A 15,159-nucleotide genomic window follows, 5' to 3' on the forward strand; every position below is an offset into this window, starting at 1 on the left:
TGCACCCTCTCTTCTCTCAAAATAATACACTTAAAATGATGTAGAGTTAAAGATCCCTACGTATGAAGTTCAGTGAGAAGAATATTTACAAAATATTTGTATGGTATGTTCCCACTTTTTCCAAAATAAATTTGTGTGCATGTGTACACCTAGAAAATGCCTGCAAGGATATAAAAATGTTAAAATAGTGTTATTCTCTGGATGATAGGATTATGGATGGTCATCATTACCTTTAAGCTTTTCTGAATTTTCTTGCAGCCAGCTTAAGTCTTGGACACTGACACACGTTAGTCATTGTGTTTGCCTTCTATGCTTAAGCCCTGTTGTGCTGTCTCCTGCTAAAAGTCCTCTTCCGTTGTCTTAGAACAAAACTGAAAAGGAGGAGAATTTTAAAAGAGCAGTCATTAATATTATCCTAGGTGTTTACTGCCAGCTAAAATCTGAGTATCGCTCGAGGCGATTCCTGGATGGAATTGGCCTAGTTAGTGCCTGTTTGTTTCAGGTACTTAATTGATTTCAATCTATAATTGAGGAGTATTGCCTAAGCATCGTGTCCTAGGAGAGCTGCAGGGGGTCTCGGCGCTCTGTACTTTTTCTCAGTTAGTGGAGCCTTGGCCCAAATCCTTGAGTCTGTCCAGACCTCAGCTTTCTCCTCCATATGATGAGGAGGAAGTCCTAAGAGACTTCTAGAACTAAGAGTACCTGGATTATCAAAATATATTTTCATCTTAATGCAGCTAGCTTTTGAGTATTTTTATAAATATATGAAATTTTGTATAAAACAATTATATCAAAATTAAGTTGAATTTGTATTACACACCAAAATAAATTAAAGCTAAATTAAAGAACTCCGTAAAATGAAATAATTTCTAAAAGTAAGAAAAAAATCACATGAATATATTCACAAGCCAGAAAACATCTTTTTCTGTCCAAAAGTGGGAGGTGGGGGTGGGAGGGTGGGATCGCAAAAGTAGAAATCAATATATATAATTGGTTTTGATATTTCTAAGTATTTAAAAATACTTTGTATACACAAAAGTTTGAAATCTCTTTCCAGAAAAAAACCAAGAGTAAATCTAAAAGGCAAATGACAAACTAAGAAGAAAGAGTGGCAAAAATAAAACAGGAAAAATACAAGCATTAATATTCTTGTTAAAAAATGTTCTTATAAGAAAAGTACTCGAACAGCAAATAAGTGAAGGAGGTTAACATTTCACGAAAGAAGTGCAGATAGTTGCATGAAAATGTCATGTTCAAACTTACTAGTATATCAAGGAAATATTAATACTCCCCCCCTCAAATTGGTGCTGCTGGAGTACTGTAAGTTGAACATAACTTTTCTTAAAAGCTATGGACTCTGTGTATCAAGCCTTTAAAAATCTTCATATACTTAGATCAAGGTTTTCTATGGCAAAATTCATTCTAAAAAATAATCAGGGGCGCCTGGGTGGCGCAGTCGGTTAAGCGTCCGACTTCAGCCAGGTCACGATCTCGCGGTCCGTGAGTTCGAGCCCTGCGTCAGGCTCTGGGCTGATGGCTCAGAGCCTGGAGCCTGTTTCCGATTCTGTGTCTCCCTCTCTCTCTGCCCCTCCCCCATTCATGCTCTGTCTCTCTCTGTCCCAAAAATAAATAAACGTTGAAAAAAAAAAATTTAAAAAAAAATGTTCTTATAAGAAAAGTACTTGAACAGCAAATAAGTGAAGGAGGTTAACATTTCACGAAAGAAGTACAGATAGTTGCATGAAAATGTCATGTTCAAACTTACTAGTATATCAAGGAAATATTAATACTCCCCCCCTCAAATTGGTGCTGCTGGAGTACTGTAAGTTGAACATAACTTTTCTTAAAAGCTATGGACTCTGTGTATCAAGCCTTTAAAAATCTTCATATACTTAGATCAAGGTTTTTTATGGCAAAATTCATTCTAAAAAATAATCAGAAATGTGGTATTCATTTTAGCCACAGAGGTGATCACCAATCTAATTATATTTAAGATGAATATAACGTGACATGGGAAAATGTTCATGACGTAATTAGAAAAAAGATGCAAAACCACATATTTATGATTACCCCACTATCATCCGTAAGAAAAATCTATTTGTTAAAGTCTCTGCAATGGACATGTTACTAGACTGGGCTGATCTACTACAAAGCATCAGATGTGTGTTCTAAGATTTAAAAAAAAAAAAAAAAAAAAAAAAAAGACATGGGCTCCTGGGTGACTCGGTTGTCAGACTCTTAATTTCGGCTTCTTAGGTCATGACCTCGCAGTTCGTGGGATCAAGCCCCGCATCAGGCCTTGCGCTGAGAGCTCAGAGTCTGCTTGGGATTCTCTCTCTCTCCCTCTGCCCCTTCCTCACTCGTGCTCGCTCACTCTCAAATAAACTACAAAAAATAAATTTAAAAAAATTTAAAAATTTTAAAAAGTAACAGACAATGAAATCAGTTTTTCTTTTAAAGAATTATTTTGAGAGAGAGCTCTCGTGGGGGGGGGGGAGGGGCAGAGAGAGAGAAAACCCCAAGCAGGCTCCCTGCTGTCAGCGCAGAGCCTAACATGGGCTCCACCCCAGGAACTGTGAGATCATGACGTGAGCCGAAATCAGGAGTGGGACACTTAATCGCCTGAGCCACCCAGGGGCCCACATAACACTTTTATGTAAAAATGATGCCTTCTGTTTCACAGCTGGGAGGCTGTGGCTTCTTACTAACTTGGAAGAGCTTCCGTATCTACTGTATTTCTTGTGCTGTTGGAGGGATGGCCTGTTTATTCTGTGTGAGACAGGGTAAGGGCACAGGCTGACGCTTCTGCGTGACTGTGACTGAGCTCCGGCTCGCATGTTCTCTCAGGCTCCTCGGAAGATGTGCAAGAGTCAGCGTTGAGGTCGTTTCGGACAGCTGCTCAGCCACACTGTATCAGCTGGGCAGAGAACGAGAAACCCCTGCTTCACTGGGAAGCGTTTGGGGGGCGGGGGGTAGTTCAAGGATTGTTTTTTTTTTTTCCGTTCATACTCAGGCTAGGGGAAAAAAATAGCATACTCAGGCCGGGAAGTGGCATTATTTCTTTGAAGGCTCTGTGTTCTATAATAAAAAGCACAACTGTCTTTAGAAATGAGCCTTCAGTTTTTCTCTGGGGTTCAGAAAGGCAGCAGAGATGCAGTGAAACCCTTAGTTATGCCTTATTAAGAAACCCTTTGCATGTGCTTACCGTTGTGCATGGATGAAATCTGCTAGCAGGGTCCCATGAAGAGCAGATAACGGCAGACTCATTCAGTGCCCCTCTTTTCTTGGTAGGAATGACAACTTCTGAAAAGAGGATAAATAGCCCTGCTGTAAAATAAGGTATTAATCTCGTTTCAGGATTTTCTGTTGGTGCTTTTTTGGCTTTTGAGGATAAAGGGAAGAGCGAATGTTTGCTGCCAATTGAGAGTAGAAACTTTTCTTTCACGAAATATTTTTAAATTTCAAAGAAACCGCCACCAGCTATTTCTAAAATCAAAGTGAATGCAATTAGATATAGATTTCCTTCTTAAAGTTGAAGGGTTGTATTTTGGAGTTAACGAATGCCAACAGATAAATTCTTGGGGTCATGACAAAAGTGTTTGTGTTAAGAGACGACACACATGATTTTTCTCTTAAGTAATGGAGAAAACTAGTAGCAATCCCACTTATAAGTTAAGTTCACCATGTGGTAGCCAGCCTTTTTCAAAACCTATTTCTCATCTGCAGAATTTCCTGTTTGGGGGCACAGAATGCTTTCTAGTAGGGTGGATTTTAAAAACCCCATTCAAGAGTTAACGCGTTTAGTATTTCAGTCTTGGGTCCTGCTGGGCCAGTTGTGGCAAGTGAGATGACTTCTCTCCCAGTTTAAGTCCACATAGTTCATGTGTGATTTGTTGAAATACCCCTTTCATAATTTTATGGTTATTAGTCTTAGCATGAATGGCCGTGCGATGAGGAAAGAACCGGAAGCTTCGGGGATGGCAAGTCCTCAGTATTTGTGAAACCTCTGAAGGGGCGAGATGGGCAGAAACTGGATCTGAGGATGAATGTTGCAGAATTTGCTCACAGCATTCAAAAATAGTATAATTGTGGCTTAGATTTCCTACTTTTCAAATCTGGTGTTCATGTTGTCAGAATACACCCAACGTAATGTTTTCTTTTCTCATGCCGAGGTTGAGAGGGGTCCTTCTCGCTCCTGGGAGACAGCCGCCATCTAGGGCGATGTGTGAAAGTCTCTAATAACCACCCTAGGACGCTGACGAAAACGAGTTTTCAGGCTCTGTCTTTATAACGCTCCTTTGCTTTCGCTTTGTTGAGTAGCTAGTTCTTCTGGCTGGTAAGAGATTTCAGACACATTAAACACAGGAGTGGTAAGTACCTGGCGCTTAGCAGACAAAGGGAGCAATTCACACATTATTTGATCCTAACGATTCCCGTCTCTTCCTTTTCTCGTTAGTAACATCCGCTGTTTCAAGATTGATCAGCCTTCAGCAGGAGATGGATCTGGAGCCCCAGCTGTATGGAGCCACGGCTACACCGAAGCTTCAGGAGTGAAAAACAAGTGGGTGAAACTCTGGAGTGAGAACCACCTCCCCCCACCTCCTTTCTTTAGGGGGGAAGATGCCCGGTGCTAGCACACACTTTCCTCGGGTAACGTTTACTTGAACAGGATTCCCCAAAGCGAGGCCACCTCATGACTTACATTTGAACACTAGGTTAAGCCTTGCTTGGCATCACATACTCTTCTCTTTGTGAGATGTTGCTAGGATACGGCGTAACTGACACATCATGTCTGTGTGAGACTCCAGTGTTTGGAGAAGACGTGAGTATTGAAATGCATCCCTGCCCTTTTGAAAAGCCTCTTTATCTTTCTCTGAAGCCTGTTTGCCAAGCAAAACAGGGGCTAGTATTAAAGGAGAAGTAGCCTTGATTGTCCGTATTCAGTCACTTCCGGTATTGATTAGTCAGGGTTCTAAGAAGCTAGTTTTTACAATCTAAATTATCCTGGAAGGAGTTTCATGTTCATTCCCTGTGACATCACCTGCTGGTCTGGCCACCGGGACTTGTCCGTCTCAGTTTCTTTTCCTTCCTTGTCCTACATGCAAATATTGATTTTCCTGAGAATTGTAATCAAGCTCTTCAGGCTTGCTTGCTTTTTATGAAGAGGTATTAATAATTAGTACCAGAAAAGGAAACAATCCTATAAATTAGAATAGTCATAATTAGCTAAGGTATCAGAACACAAAATATTGGGAACAGGGAAAGAACCAAGTGGAACACGATTCAGTACTACCTAAATTAGTATTCAACCCTGGGTTCACATCAGAATCAGGTAAGGAACTTTAAAAAAAATAATCTTCAATCAAGCCCAGTATTTCAGAATGTTTTAAAATCTCCCCCAGGTGATTTTAATGTGCATCCGGGAATGGGAACCACTGACTAGCTGAATACCTTTCATGGAAAATAAAAGGTACAATTGTGGTTGCCATGCGGACTGCTTTCTTCTTTTTTGAGATAGAAAGTAGAATCAATTCAAGTTCTGGATCTGACACATTGATCCTTTCTTCTTTCCCTAAGGGTGTGCCCTGGCTTTGTGCGGTCCAGAGAATAGGTAGTCCCCATCTCGACGCCTCTGTTCCATTTGCCCGATAAAGGTTGTGCCCGAGCTTTGGTTGTCGTATTCGTTCTGTGTATTTTGCACTGTATTATCGTTGTATTTGGGGGAGAAATTAGTATATTCTTTTAAAGCACCCAGAGTTCCTTTCTGGAGATCTTTTTAACTTAGAAGACCTTATGTCTTGGTTATAATCAAGTGTTCTAATTCTAGACCGCTGTGTGAAACCAAAGATTGGTTTTGAAACATCTCTGGATATTAAAACTATCTACTCGTATGTTATAATGAAGAAAGGAACCAACTAGGGTTTTTTTTTTCCTGCATAACTCCCCCTTCCATGTTACTTTTAAATATGTTGTTATATTGAAGTATAACATAGGTGCAAAAAAGTGAATAAGCATACAACTCTGGGAATGGTCCTCAAGTGAATACATCTGCAGACCACCATCTAGATTAAAAAATACAATGTTACCGGCACCTCAGAAGTCCTTGTCACCCCTGGTCCTCCCTTCATTTGCCCTTGCTCTTTTACCCTTTGGTTTTGCCAGAAGTCTCTCAAGCCTTTTGTTTTTGTTTTTGTTTTCTAATTGTAAAGAGGTCATGTAGGGGCACCAGGGTGGCTCAGTCGGTTAAATGTCCAACTCTTGATTTCAGCTCAGGTCATGATTTCACGGTTTCCTGTCTTTGAGCCCTGTGTCAGGCTCTGCACTGGCCTTGGGGAGCCTGCTTGGATTCTCTCTCTAACACTCTCCCTCTCTGCCCCTCCTCCACATGTGTGTGCATACATGTGCACACTGTCTCTCAAACTTAAAAAAAAAAAAAAAAAAGATAAAGTGGTCGTGTAAACAAGGAGCTTGCTGCTTGCCATCTTGAAGGAAGGACAGGAGCTGTCCCTGCCTCCCAATCTCAGATGTCTGTTCTCTTTTCTCCCTCCCCAAGGGTGCAGTGTTGCCTCCCTATCAGGTCATTTCAGATCCTTTGGGGAAACCCAAGCAGGAGCTACAACTGGGTAATTTAGATTCTTTCTCAGGCTAAAGAACAGGAAACCTCAGTAGAAAAGAATCACTACTCTATTTTTGAAAGATTTTTTTATGCACCCCCATTCTGAGTAGCAAGGGGAGCTTACAGAAGGAAGATGGAATTAATGAGTATTAAATTTTACTTTGCTTCAAATAGCCATATAACTTAGGATGACTTATTAACAAATGGAGGCAAGGATTACAAAGTGCTAAGAGCCAGGCTACCTGGCTTTGAACCTGGGCTTCCTACTTTTCTGCTGTGTGACCTTGGCCAGTTATGCAACCCTCTTCGGCTAAATTTCCTCAACTATCAAGTGGCACTAGAAATCCTACCTGTCCAGGGCACCTGGGTGGCTCAGTCAGTTGGGCATCCGACTTCAGCTCAGGTCATGATCTCACAGCTTGTGAATTCAAGCCCTGCATCAGGCTCTGTGCTGACAGCTCAGAGCCTGGAGCCTGCTTTGGATCCTGTGTCTCCCTCTCTCTCTCTCTGCCCCTAGCCCACTCGCATTCTGTCTCTGTCTCTCTCAAAAATACACAAACATTTAAAAAAAATGATTTTTAAATCCTACCTGTAATCATAGGGTTATTGTAAGGATCCCGGGTCACACATGTGTGAAGTACTTGGAACAACGTCTGCCATATGGTAAACCCTATTTAAGTGTGAGCTATGCTTAAGGATAATGGTTATTACTGCTATTCATCTCCTAACTCCTTGAGAGCTGGGATTATCTTTTCAGGTTCAGATCTCTGTCTAGCCATCATTCGTATCAGGTGCTTAAATGTTTGTTATTATCTGGAGAGTAAGAAGTTACCTATATTCAATAAACTTCACCCTGGTAGGAGCATAGCTCTGCAGGTGCTGATGAACGTCGTTACGTAACCACCACAGTCAGGGTACAGGGCCGGTCCATCACACCCAGAATTCTCCTGTGCCCCCTGTGTTGTCATCCTTCTGCTCACCCCAGCCCTTGGCACCTCTTGACCTGTTTTTGTTGCCTTGGTTTTGTCTTTCCTAGAATGTTGTATAGATGGAATTACAGAGAATACAGCCCCCTCGGTCTAGTTTCTTTCACCTAGCATAATGCATTTTATATTCATTCATCTGTGATGCCCCATGCTCCTTTTATTCATAGTTTATTCACCATTTGAAACAGATTTAGGATATCTCAGGTTTTTAGCAAATACAAGTATAAATGCTAGAAAGAGTTCCATATAGGTTTTTGTGTGAACGTTATGTTTTCTCTTGTGTAAATACCTACAAGTAGGATTATATATTTAATTTTGTAAGACTGCCCAATTCCTTTTGATAATGGCTGTACCCTTTTGTATTCCCAGCTGCAATGTGTGAGAATTCTAGTTGCACATCCTCACCGGTGCTTCCTGGTATCAGGTGGTGGTGGCAGTGTTGGCCATTCTAACAGTGATATCTCGTTGTGGTTTAATTTTGCCTTTCATGATGACTAATGATATTAATCATCTTTCCATGTGTTTATCATCCATCCATTTTGGTGAGAATGTATTCTTTCACATTAAATAGAGCTGAATGTATTTCTGTAGACACCCTTTATCAAGTTAAGAAAATTCTCTTCTAATCATAGTTTGCTAAGAGTTTTTATATTGGGTATCAAATTTTGTCATGGGCTTTTCCTGCATTCAGTTGAGATTATCATATTTTTGTTCCTTCATCTGTTGATATGGTAAGTTACATTGATTTTTGAATGTTGAATCAGCGTTGCATTCCCAGGATAAATTCTACTTGGTCATGACATATTACCCTTTTTATATGCTGCTGGATTCAATTTCCTGGTAGTTTGTTGCTCATGTCTATATTCATGATGGATATTAATTAGCATGTAGTTTTCTTGTGATGTCTTTGACTTTGGTGTCAGGGTAATGCTGGCCTCATAGAATGAATTGAGTGTTTCTTCTTCTTTAGTTTTCTTGAACAGTTTGTACGGAATTAGTCTTTCTTCCTTAAATGTTTGGTAGAATTTACCAATAAAAGCCATCTGTGCTTGGAATTTTCTTTGGTTTTTAACTACACATTCTGTTTCTTTGCTATGGGATTATCTATTTCTTCACGAATGCACTTTGGTAATTCGTGTCTCTTGAGGAATTTATCTCTTTCATCTAGGTTTCAAATTTATTGTCATAAACTTGTTAATATTATCCTTTAAAATCTGTAGGATCTGTAGTAATGGCACTCGCTCTCTCCTGATATTGGTAATTTGTCCTTTTATATATCAGTTTGGTTTAAGATTTATTAATTTTATTGATATTCTCAAAAAAAAAACAGATTTTGGCCTCATTGATTTGTCTCTATTGCTTTTGTGTTCTAGTTCATTGACTTCTTGTTTTTATCTTCTTCTTTTTGTTTTGCTCTCACTTTTCTAATTTCTTAACGTGGAAGCTTAGGTCATTGATTTGAGCTTAGAACATCTAATATAAACATTTAGAGCTGTAAATTTGCTTCTAAGCAATTCTCCAATGTGATTGAAGAATGCACTTTGTTTTGTTGTTGTTTTAATATTTATTCATTTTTGAGAGTGAGAGAGACAGAGCATGAGCGGGGGAGGAGCAGAGAGAGAGGGAGACACAGAATCTGAGGCAGGCTCCAAGCTATCAGAACAGAGCCCAACGCAGGGCTTGAACTAACAGACTGTGAGATCATGACCTGAGCCAAAGTCAGATGCTTAACCTACTGAGCCACCCAGGTGCCCCGAGAATGCACTTTGAATGACTTGAATCCTTTAAATTTATTGGGACATGTTAGTGGCCTAGAATATGGTCTACACTGGTAAATATTCTCTGCATTTGAAAAAATGAGTATTCTGCTGTTGTTGGGGTAGGGTGTCCGTTAGGTCAAGTTGGTTGATACTGTTGTTGAGGTCTTGAATCTCCACACTGATTATCTACTTGTTCTGTCAATGGCCGAGAGACCCTAGTTATGGGCTTGTCTGTGTCTCCTAGTTTTATCAGTTTTGCTTCATGCATTTCAAAGTTGTATTAAGTGCATAAACATTTGAAATGTCATAGCTTTGTGATGAATGCACTGATCCTTTTCATTATGAAATGACTATTTCTGTAATCTTTGTTCTGAATTATACTTTGATATTAATGTAACTACTCCAGCTTTCTTTTGATTGGTGTTAGCATAGTAGGTCTTTTACCCTTTCAACCTATTTGTCTTTTTATAAAATTCAGTTAGATCTTGCTTTTTTTTTAATCCAGTCTGACTTTCTTTTGGGATAGTGTTTAGACCACTTTTATATTTAATGAAATTGATATGGTTAAATCGTATCAGTTTTACAGATCATTTTAAATGATCTTTGTCTCTTCTGTTCTTCTTTATCTCTCTTCATTCTTTTGGACTATTTATGATTCCATTTTGTTTAGTGTTGGTAGTAAAACCTTTAACTTCTTATTTGAAGGTAAACTGTAATACTTCACATATAAGAACCTTTCAGTGTGTGCTTCCATTTCCCTTCTCCTGGTCTTTGTGCTGTTGTCATGTTTTACTTCTGTTATAAACCCCAAAATACATGGTTATAATTTGTAAATAGTCATTTTTAAAGCAGTGTTTCTCAACTTCAGTACTGTTGACGTTTTGAGCCAGATAATTCTTGATAGTTGGTGGGCAGGGGAGGGAGGTGTTTCTGTGCACATTACAGGGTGTTTGGCAGCGCCCCTGGCCTCTACCCGCTAAGTGCCAACAGCACCGTCGCTCCCAGCTGCGACCATCAAAGATGTCTCCCCGGGGGTAATTGCCCCCATTGAGAACCACTCTTCTAAAACGATCTTTAAATAAGTTTTATATTTACTCATCTATTTGTCATTTCTTGTACACTTCATTCTTTTATGTAGATTCAGATTTCCATCTGGTATTTCCTTCTGCTTCATGTATTCCTTTTGTATTTCTTATACTGCCAGTCTTTTTTGTGGGAAATTGTGCATCTGAAAAGGTCTTTCTTGCACCTTAACTTTTGAAAGCAATTTTCACTGGTTTAGAAATCCAGGTTGACAGCTTTTTTCAAGCAGTACTTTAAAAATGTTCTGCTGCCTTTGCGTTGTTTCTGTAAGTCTGCTGTCATCAAGGTCTTTGTTCCTCCACCCTACTTGCCCGCCTTTATTCCTGATTTTCAGCAATTGTTACACTTTCCTTTCATTTTCTTTTGTTTGCTATTTGTTGAGTTTCTTGTATCTACAGGTTTACAGTTTTCATCAGATTTGAAATCTTTTCAACCATTAACTTCTTCAAAAGTTTTTTCTGTCTCTGCTCTGTTGAAGACTTCTGTTCCCTGTGCTTGAGGTTACCCCGCACTCACTAATACCTTGAATTTTTATTTGTCCACCAGTCTTTTTCCCTCTGGGTTTCATTTTGAAGGGTCTGTGGGCCACGGTTAAGTTACCTGGAAACAATGGGATTTGGGTTCGAGACTCTGCAGGCCTCCAGAGCAGGCTCCGCCCGAGGCCCTAACCACCCCCCCCCCTCCAGAATCTTCCTCCAGGCGATCAGCTGGGCAGGCTTCAAGCTCGCTCTGACCTGCACTTCTTATCATCCAGTGTCTCAATACTGTTGTTTGAGGGTTTTTTTTCCCCTGCCTTTTTAAGTTGTTTGGAAAAAGATTAAAAGTGTAAGAAAAGGTCCCATTGTTTTAGTTGTTACTCCATTTTGCCCAATGTGAAAGTTCTCTTTAATAAATGTTTCAGGAATGAATGTGAACCCATGGATTCAGAATCTTGTATTATCCCCCATACTTCCTCTTCTCGGGTCTTTCCCTGCCATTTAAAAATAAAATCAGGGGCACCTGGGTGGCTCAGTCGACTAAGCATCTGACCCTTGATTTCAGCCCAGGTCATGATCTCACCAATCATGAGATCGAACCCCATGTTGGGCTCTGCACTAACAGCACGGGGCTTCTCTTTCTGTCTCCCCCTCTGACCCTCCCCGAGTCTCTCTCTCAAAATAAACTTAAAGCTAAAATCAGAAGATAGGGGGGTGGGGGGGGCCAGGTGTGAAGTATCAATGTTTATCATTCTTCTTTGCTTTACAGAAAATTAGTTGATATGAATCAGCTGGGGTGACTTTACCTTCACTTATTCTTAACCTGTCTGAGGTCCTGGAGGAGGAGACAAGGCTGTTAACAGCGTGGGGCTGGGCAAGGAAAGATGACTTAAGACGTCTTAGCCTTAGGACCGATCACTCTTGCTTTGCAGGTTGTGTGTCGCAGCCCTGTCGGTGAACAACTTCTGTGACAACCGGGAGGCCCTGTACGGGGTGTTTGACGGGGACCGGAACGTGGAGGTGCCCTACCTTCTCCAGTGTACGATGAGTGACATTTTGGCCGAAGAGCTGCAGAAAACCAAAAATGAAGAAGAATACATGGTCAATACGTTCATTGTTATGCAAAGGTGAAACACAGTTCCTGCCATGTGTTTTCTTGCCCTTCTCGTGAGCGTTTGCCCGACAGTCTCAAAGCACTGTTGTCACATGTGGGTATTCAAGATGCATTCAGGTGATTTGCTTTTGCGTAAGCATCGGGGACACACCGTGTTCCGTCTGAGACATACTGATGTTCAGACAACTTTGTAGGAGGCCGAGTCAATGACAGGAATGTAGTTTAGAGCTTTTGGTCACCGTAGAAACTGGAATGTTTTTCGTAACTCGTAGGGATGAATGTTACAGGCGTCCCCTCCTTCAAAGAACTGTGCCTTCTTAGGTCACTTTAATGGCTTTGTAGGTTGTGAAGGAATTGCCTATTAATTCTGTCCTGCAAACACTCGTGCGGGACCGGGAACCAGTGTGTGAAGGTTGAACAAGGATGAGCTTTTCTCTTCCTCTCCTTTTTCTCTCACTGGTTTGGAGCAACCTTTAAAAAAATTCTTTTTAATGTTTACTTATTTTTGAAGGAGAGAGAGAGAGAGAGGCACAGAATCCGAAGCGGGCTCCAGGCTCTGAGCGGTCAGCACAGAGCCCGACGCGGGGCTTGAACTCACGAACCGCGAGATCATGACCCGAGCTGAAGTCGGACGCTTAACCGACGGAGCCACCCAGGCGCCCCTGTGGGGCAGCCTTTAAAGTCACCCTAAGTCATAAACAGCGCCTCCCGAAGAGCTTGGTAGAGGCAGCTCCAGCGAGGGGTCTTTGCTCCTAGGCTCACTTGCAGATTCTAGTGGGCATGTAGCATTAGCAGCTACATACTGGTAGTGGCTAACAACTAGCGAGCCCTTAATATGTACCAGTCCTCGCATCACATACACTTTACCCAGTGAGACACTTAGTGTGACTGTTCTTAACTTGACTGATGGGAAACTGACGTACAGAGAAGTGAAGCCAGCTTCTCGTAAGGGCTATTAGAGGGGCAGCCAGAATTTGACCTGGGGCAGCAAGACTCCACAGAAGGTTCCAACCGCAAGGCACATCTATCTCCTTCTCTGTTTTTACCATCGTGTCCCAGGAAAAAAAGCAGGCGTGTATCAGAAACACAGACGCACATGTGCACGAACGCCCTTCGCACCCCCACCCAGAAGAGGCCTGCTTATAATTTTATAGCCAGGCAAGCGCTGAATAGGAAGTAAGAACTTAGGACCTTAAACTCTGGTTCCTAGCTGTGCCTTTCACAAGTACCATTGGGTTTCTGGCTTTACCAAGAGGGATCACTGTGCCTGTGAAAGGGAGAAAGCAGCCCAGCTGGTCCCGGGGGTCCACAGGCCAGAGTTCAAAGACCTAAACTGTCAGCCCATCTCCGGGGTCAGTTGTATGCTGCTTCCTTTCCCCGCTAATAGGACACGGCACACACAGTCATCTTTTCCACCTTCGGGGAATTGGGTTTTTGCGCGTGACATCCTGACGCCTTCGAGCGGGCAGCCCCGGTTTGGTTTCCGTCGCTGGTAGGGCCACTCCGTGTGGGCTGAGGGTGGGTCTGCCCTCGTAAACAGAGGAGTCTGTCCGGACCTTCTTGCTGGTGCAGAAGCAAGAAGTCAGGAGCCCAGGAGGCCTTGCCCTCTGCGGGGCTTGTGGTAGGATTTCTTGGCTCTCTTCGTTGGAGCTTGTAGGTGCTTTGTGGACTCAGTCTGTGGAGTGCGGGGGGGGGGGGGGGGGGGGGGGGGTGTCGTGAATAAAAGGGTTTATCACGAGCACTTTGGAGCTTAATTACTAGAAAGGCCTTCCTATGAACATTCTGGAATAGATAATACTGGCCCACGTAAGACAAGAACGCGAACGGCCCAGTAATTAAAGGCTTGTCCCGGAGACGTCCTTGTAAAGTCCAAGTACTTTTGGGGCACACGCGTCGGCGTATGGTTACACCTGTCTAGTGGTCTCTTCAGTTTCCTCTGCTGGGAGCAGAGAGGATGTAAAGAGGTGGACGGAGAGCAAAGAGGCCCTTTTCCTGCTGTCCCTCGGGGTGTGGTTAGTAAGGGAGCAGCAGGCTGGACGCAGCAGGACAAGGGTTCCTCTGGTGGCAAAGTGATGCCCCTCCCCACGCCCCCAGGTGTGAGCAGACACCCCGGGGTAGGGGTTGTCCGAATCCACGGCCCTTTTCGTGGGAGAAGCGGAGCAGTGCTTGCTTTGGGGGCAGAGGCTACGTGGAACGCCCAGGTTCTAGGTTTCCTCCCGGCCCCGCCCGGGGCGCACGCCCCTGCGGAAGGAGCAGAACTGCTGTGTGATACGTCGTACGTGGGTTTGACTCCCTCTCTCTGCATTCCAGGAAGCTTGGAACTGCTGGGCAGAAACTTGGAGGTGCTGCTGTCCTCTGTCACATCAAGCACGACCCTATGGACCCAGGAGGGTCCTTCACCTTGACCTCTGCTAATGTGGGGAAGTGCCAGACGGTTCTCTGTCGGAACGGGAAGCCGTTGCCTCTGTCCAGATCATATGTCATGAGCTGCGAAGAAGAACTGAAGAGAATTAAGCGGCACAAGGCCATTATCACCGAGGTGAGGAGGGCACCGTCTTCCTCGGGATGTCGGGGAGGAGGGGGCCAGGGTCAGGGCAGAAACCGGCAACGTTCCGAATCCACGGTGTCACAGAGCAACTCCTTTGTGGGGTAGGTCTGAAGGCCTAAGGTACAGGGTGGCAGAGCAGTTCTCCACGGCCTGCGTCAGAGGCTGTGCCCGGTGCTTGGGGCCCTTGCCTCCCTCCGCTGATTCCTGCAAGTGCCCCTGTGCAGGGGAGCGTGAGGGCGCTGCCCCTGAAGTCAGTCCCCGGCTCTGCTGCTCGTGGGCTAGGCCTTCTGAGCCTCTCATCAGTAAAGGAGGAACAGTAATGCACCTGTGCGTCTTCCAAGGCCAATGTGAGTGTCAACGTAAGGGTAGCTAATTGTGATTTCGGTTCACACCTCCTGTTCCCTCTGAGTGGTTTCTAACCAGGGGCTCCTCTGCACCTCCCCACCCCGGACATTTAGTCGCTCCCAAGAGAGCTCTTTTCATGCCTTTGGCAGGCAGTAGGTACCGGCAGGGGGCCCCGCGGCCTCCAGTGCCCGGGACGGCCCCGTAACGCAGAATGATTCGGCCTCGGTGGTA

The 15,159-nt window shown here is 43.3% G+C and overlaps 1 protein-coding gene and 1 long non-coding RNA gene across 5 annotated transcripts in view; one reads left to right on the forward strand and one right to left on the reverse strand.

Moving 5' to 3' along the window:
• Positions 1-15,159, forward strand: part of PHLPP1 (PH domain and leucine rich repeat protein phosphatase 1) — a 216,508-nt gene that overhangs the window by 198,922 nt on the left and 2,427 nt on the right. The window contains exons 14-16 of the mRNA XM_023242072.2: positions 4,457-4,561; positions 11,854-12,048; positions 14,346-14,574. Coding sequence (XP_023097840.2) covers positions 4,457-4,561; positions 11,854-12,048; positions 14,346-14,574 — 529 coding nt within the window. The remainder of the gene's footprint in view (positions 1-4,456; positions 4,562-11,853; positions 12,049-14,345; positions 14,575-15,159) is intronic.
• The window catches only part of LOC111557343, a 51,162-nt gene that overhangs the window by 7,022 nt on the left and 28,981 nt on the right, over positions 1-15,159 (reverse strand). For 2 of the 4 annotated variants that reach the window (XR_002737381.2, XR_006587582.1), the window contains exons 2-3: positions 3,206-3,303; positions 231-371 (exon numbers count right to left, since the gene is read on the reverse strand). This is a non-coding gene — a long non-coding RNA (uncharacterized LOC111557343). Of the gene's footprint in view, positions 1-230; positions 372-3,205; positions 3,304-4,378; positions 6,281-11,727; positions 11,866-15,159 lie in introns of those variants that run through there. The other 2 variants (XR_006587583.1, XR_006587584.1) reach the window with 2 other exon arrangements.

The sequence above is a fragment of the Felis catus genome, chromosome D3 (genome assembly GCF_018350175.1).
Source record: "Felis catus isolate Fca126 chromosome D3, F.catus_Fca126_mat1.0, whole genome shotgun sequence".
In the NCBI taxonomy this organism is placed as follows: Eukaryota; Metazoa; Chordata; class Mammalia; order Carnivora; family Felidae; genus Felis; species Felis catus.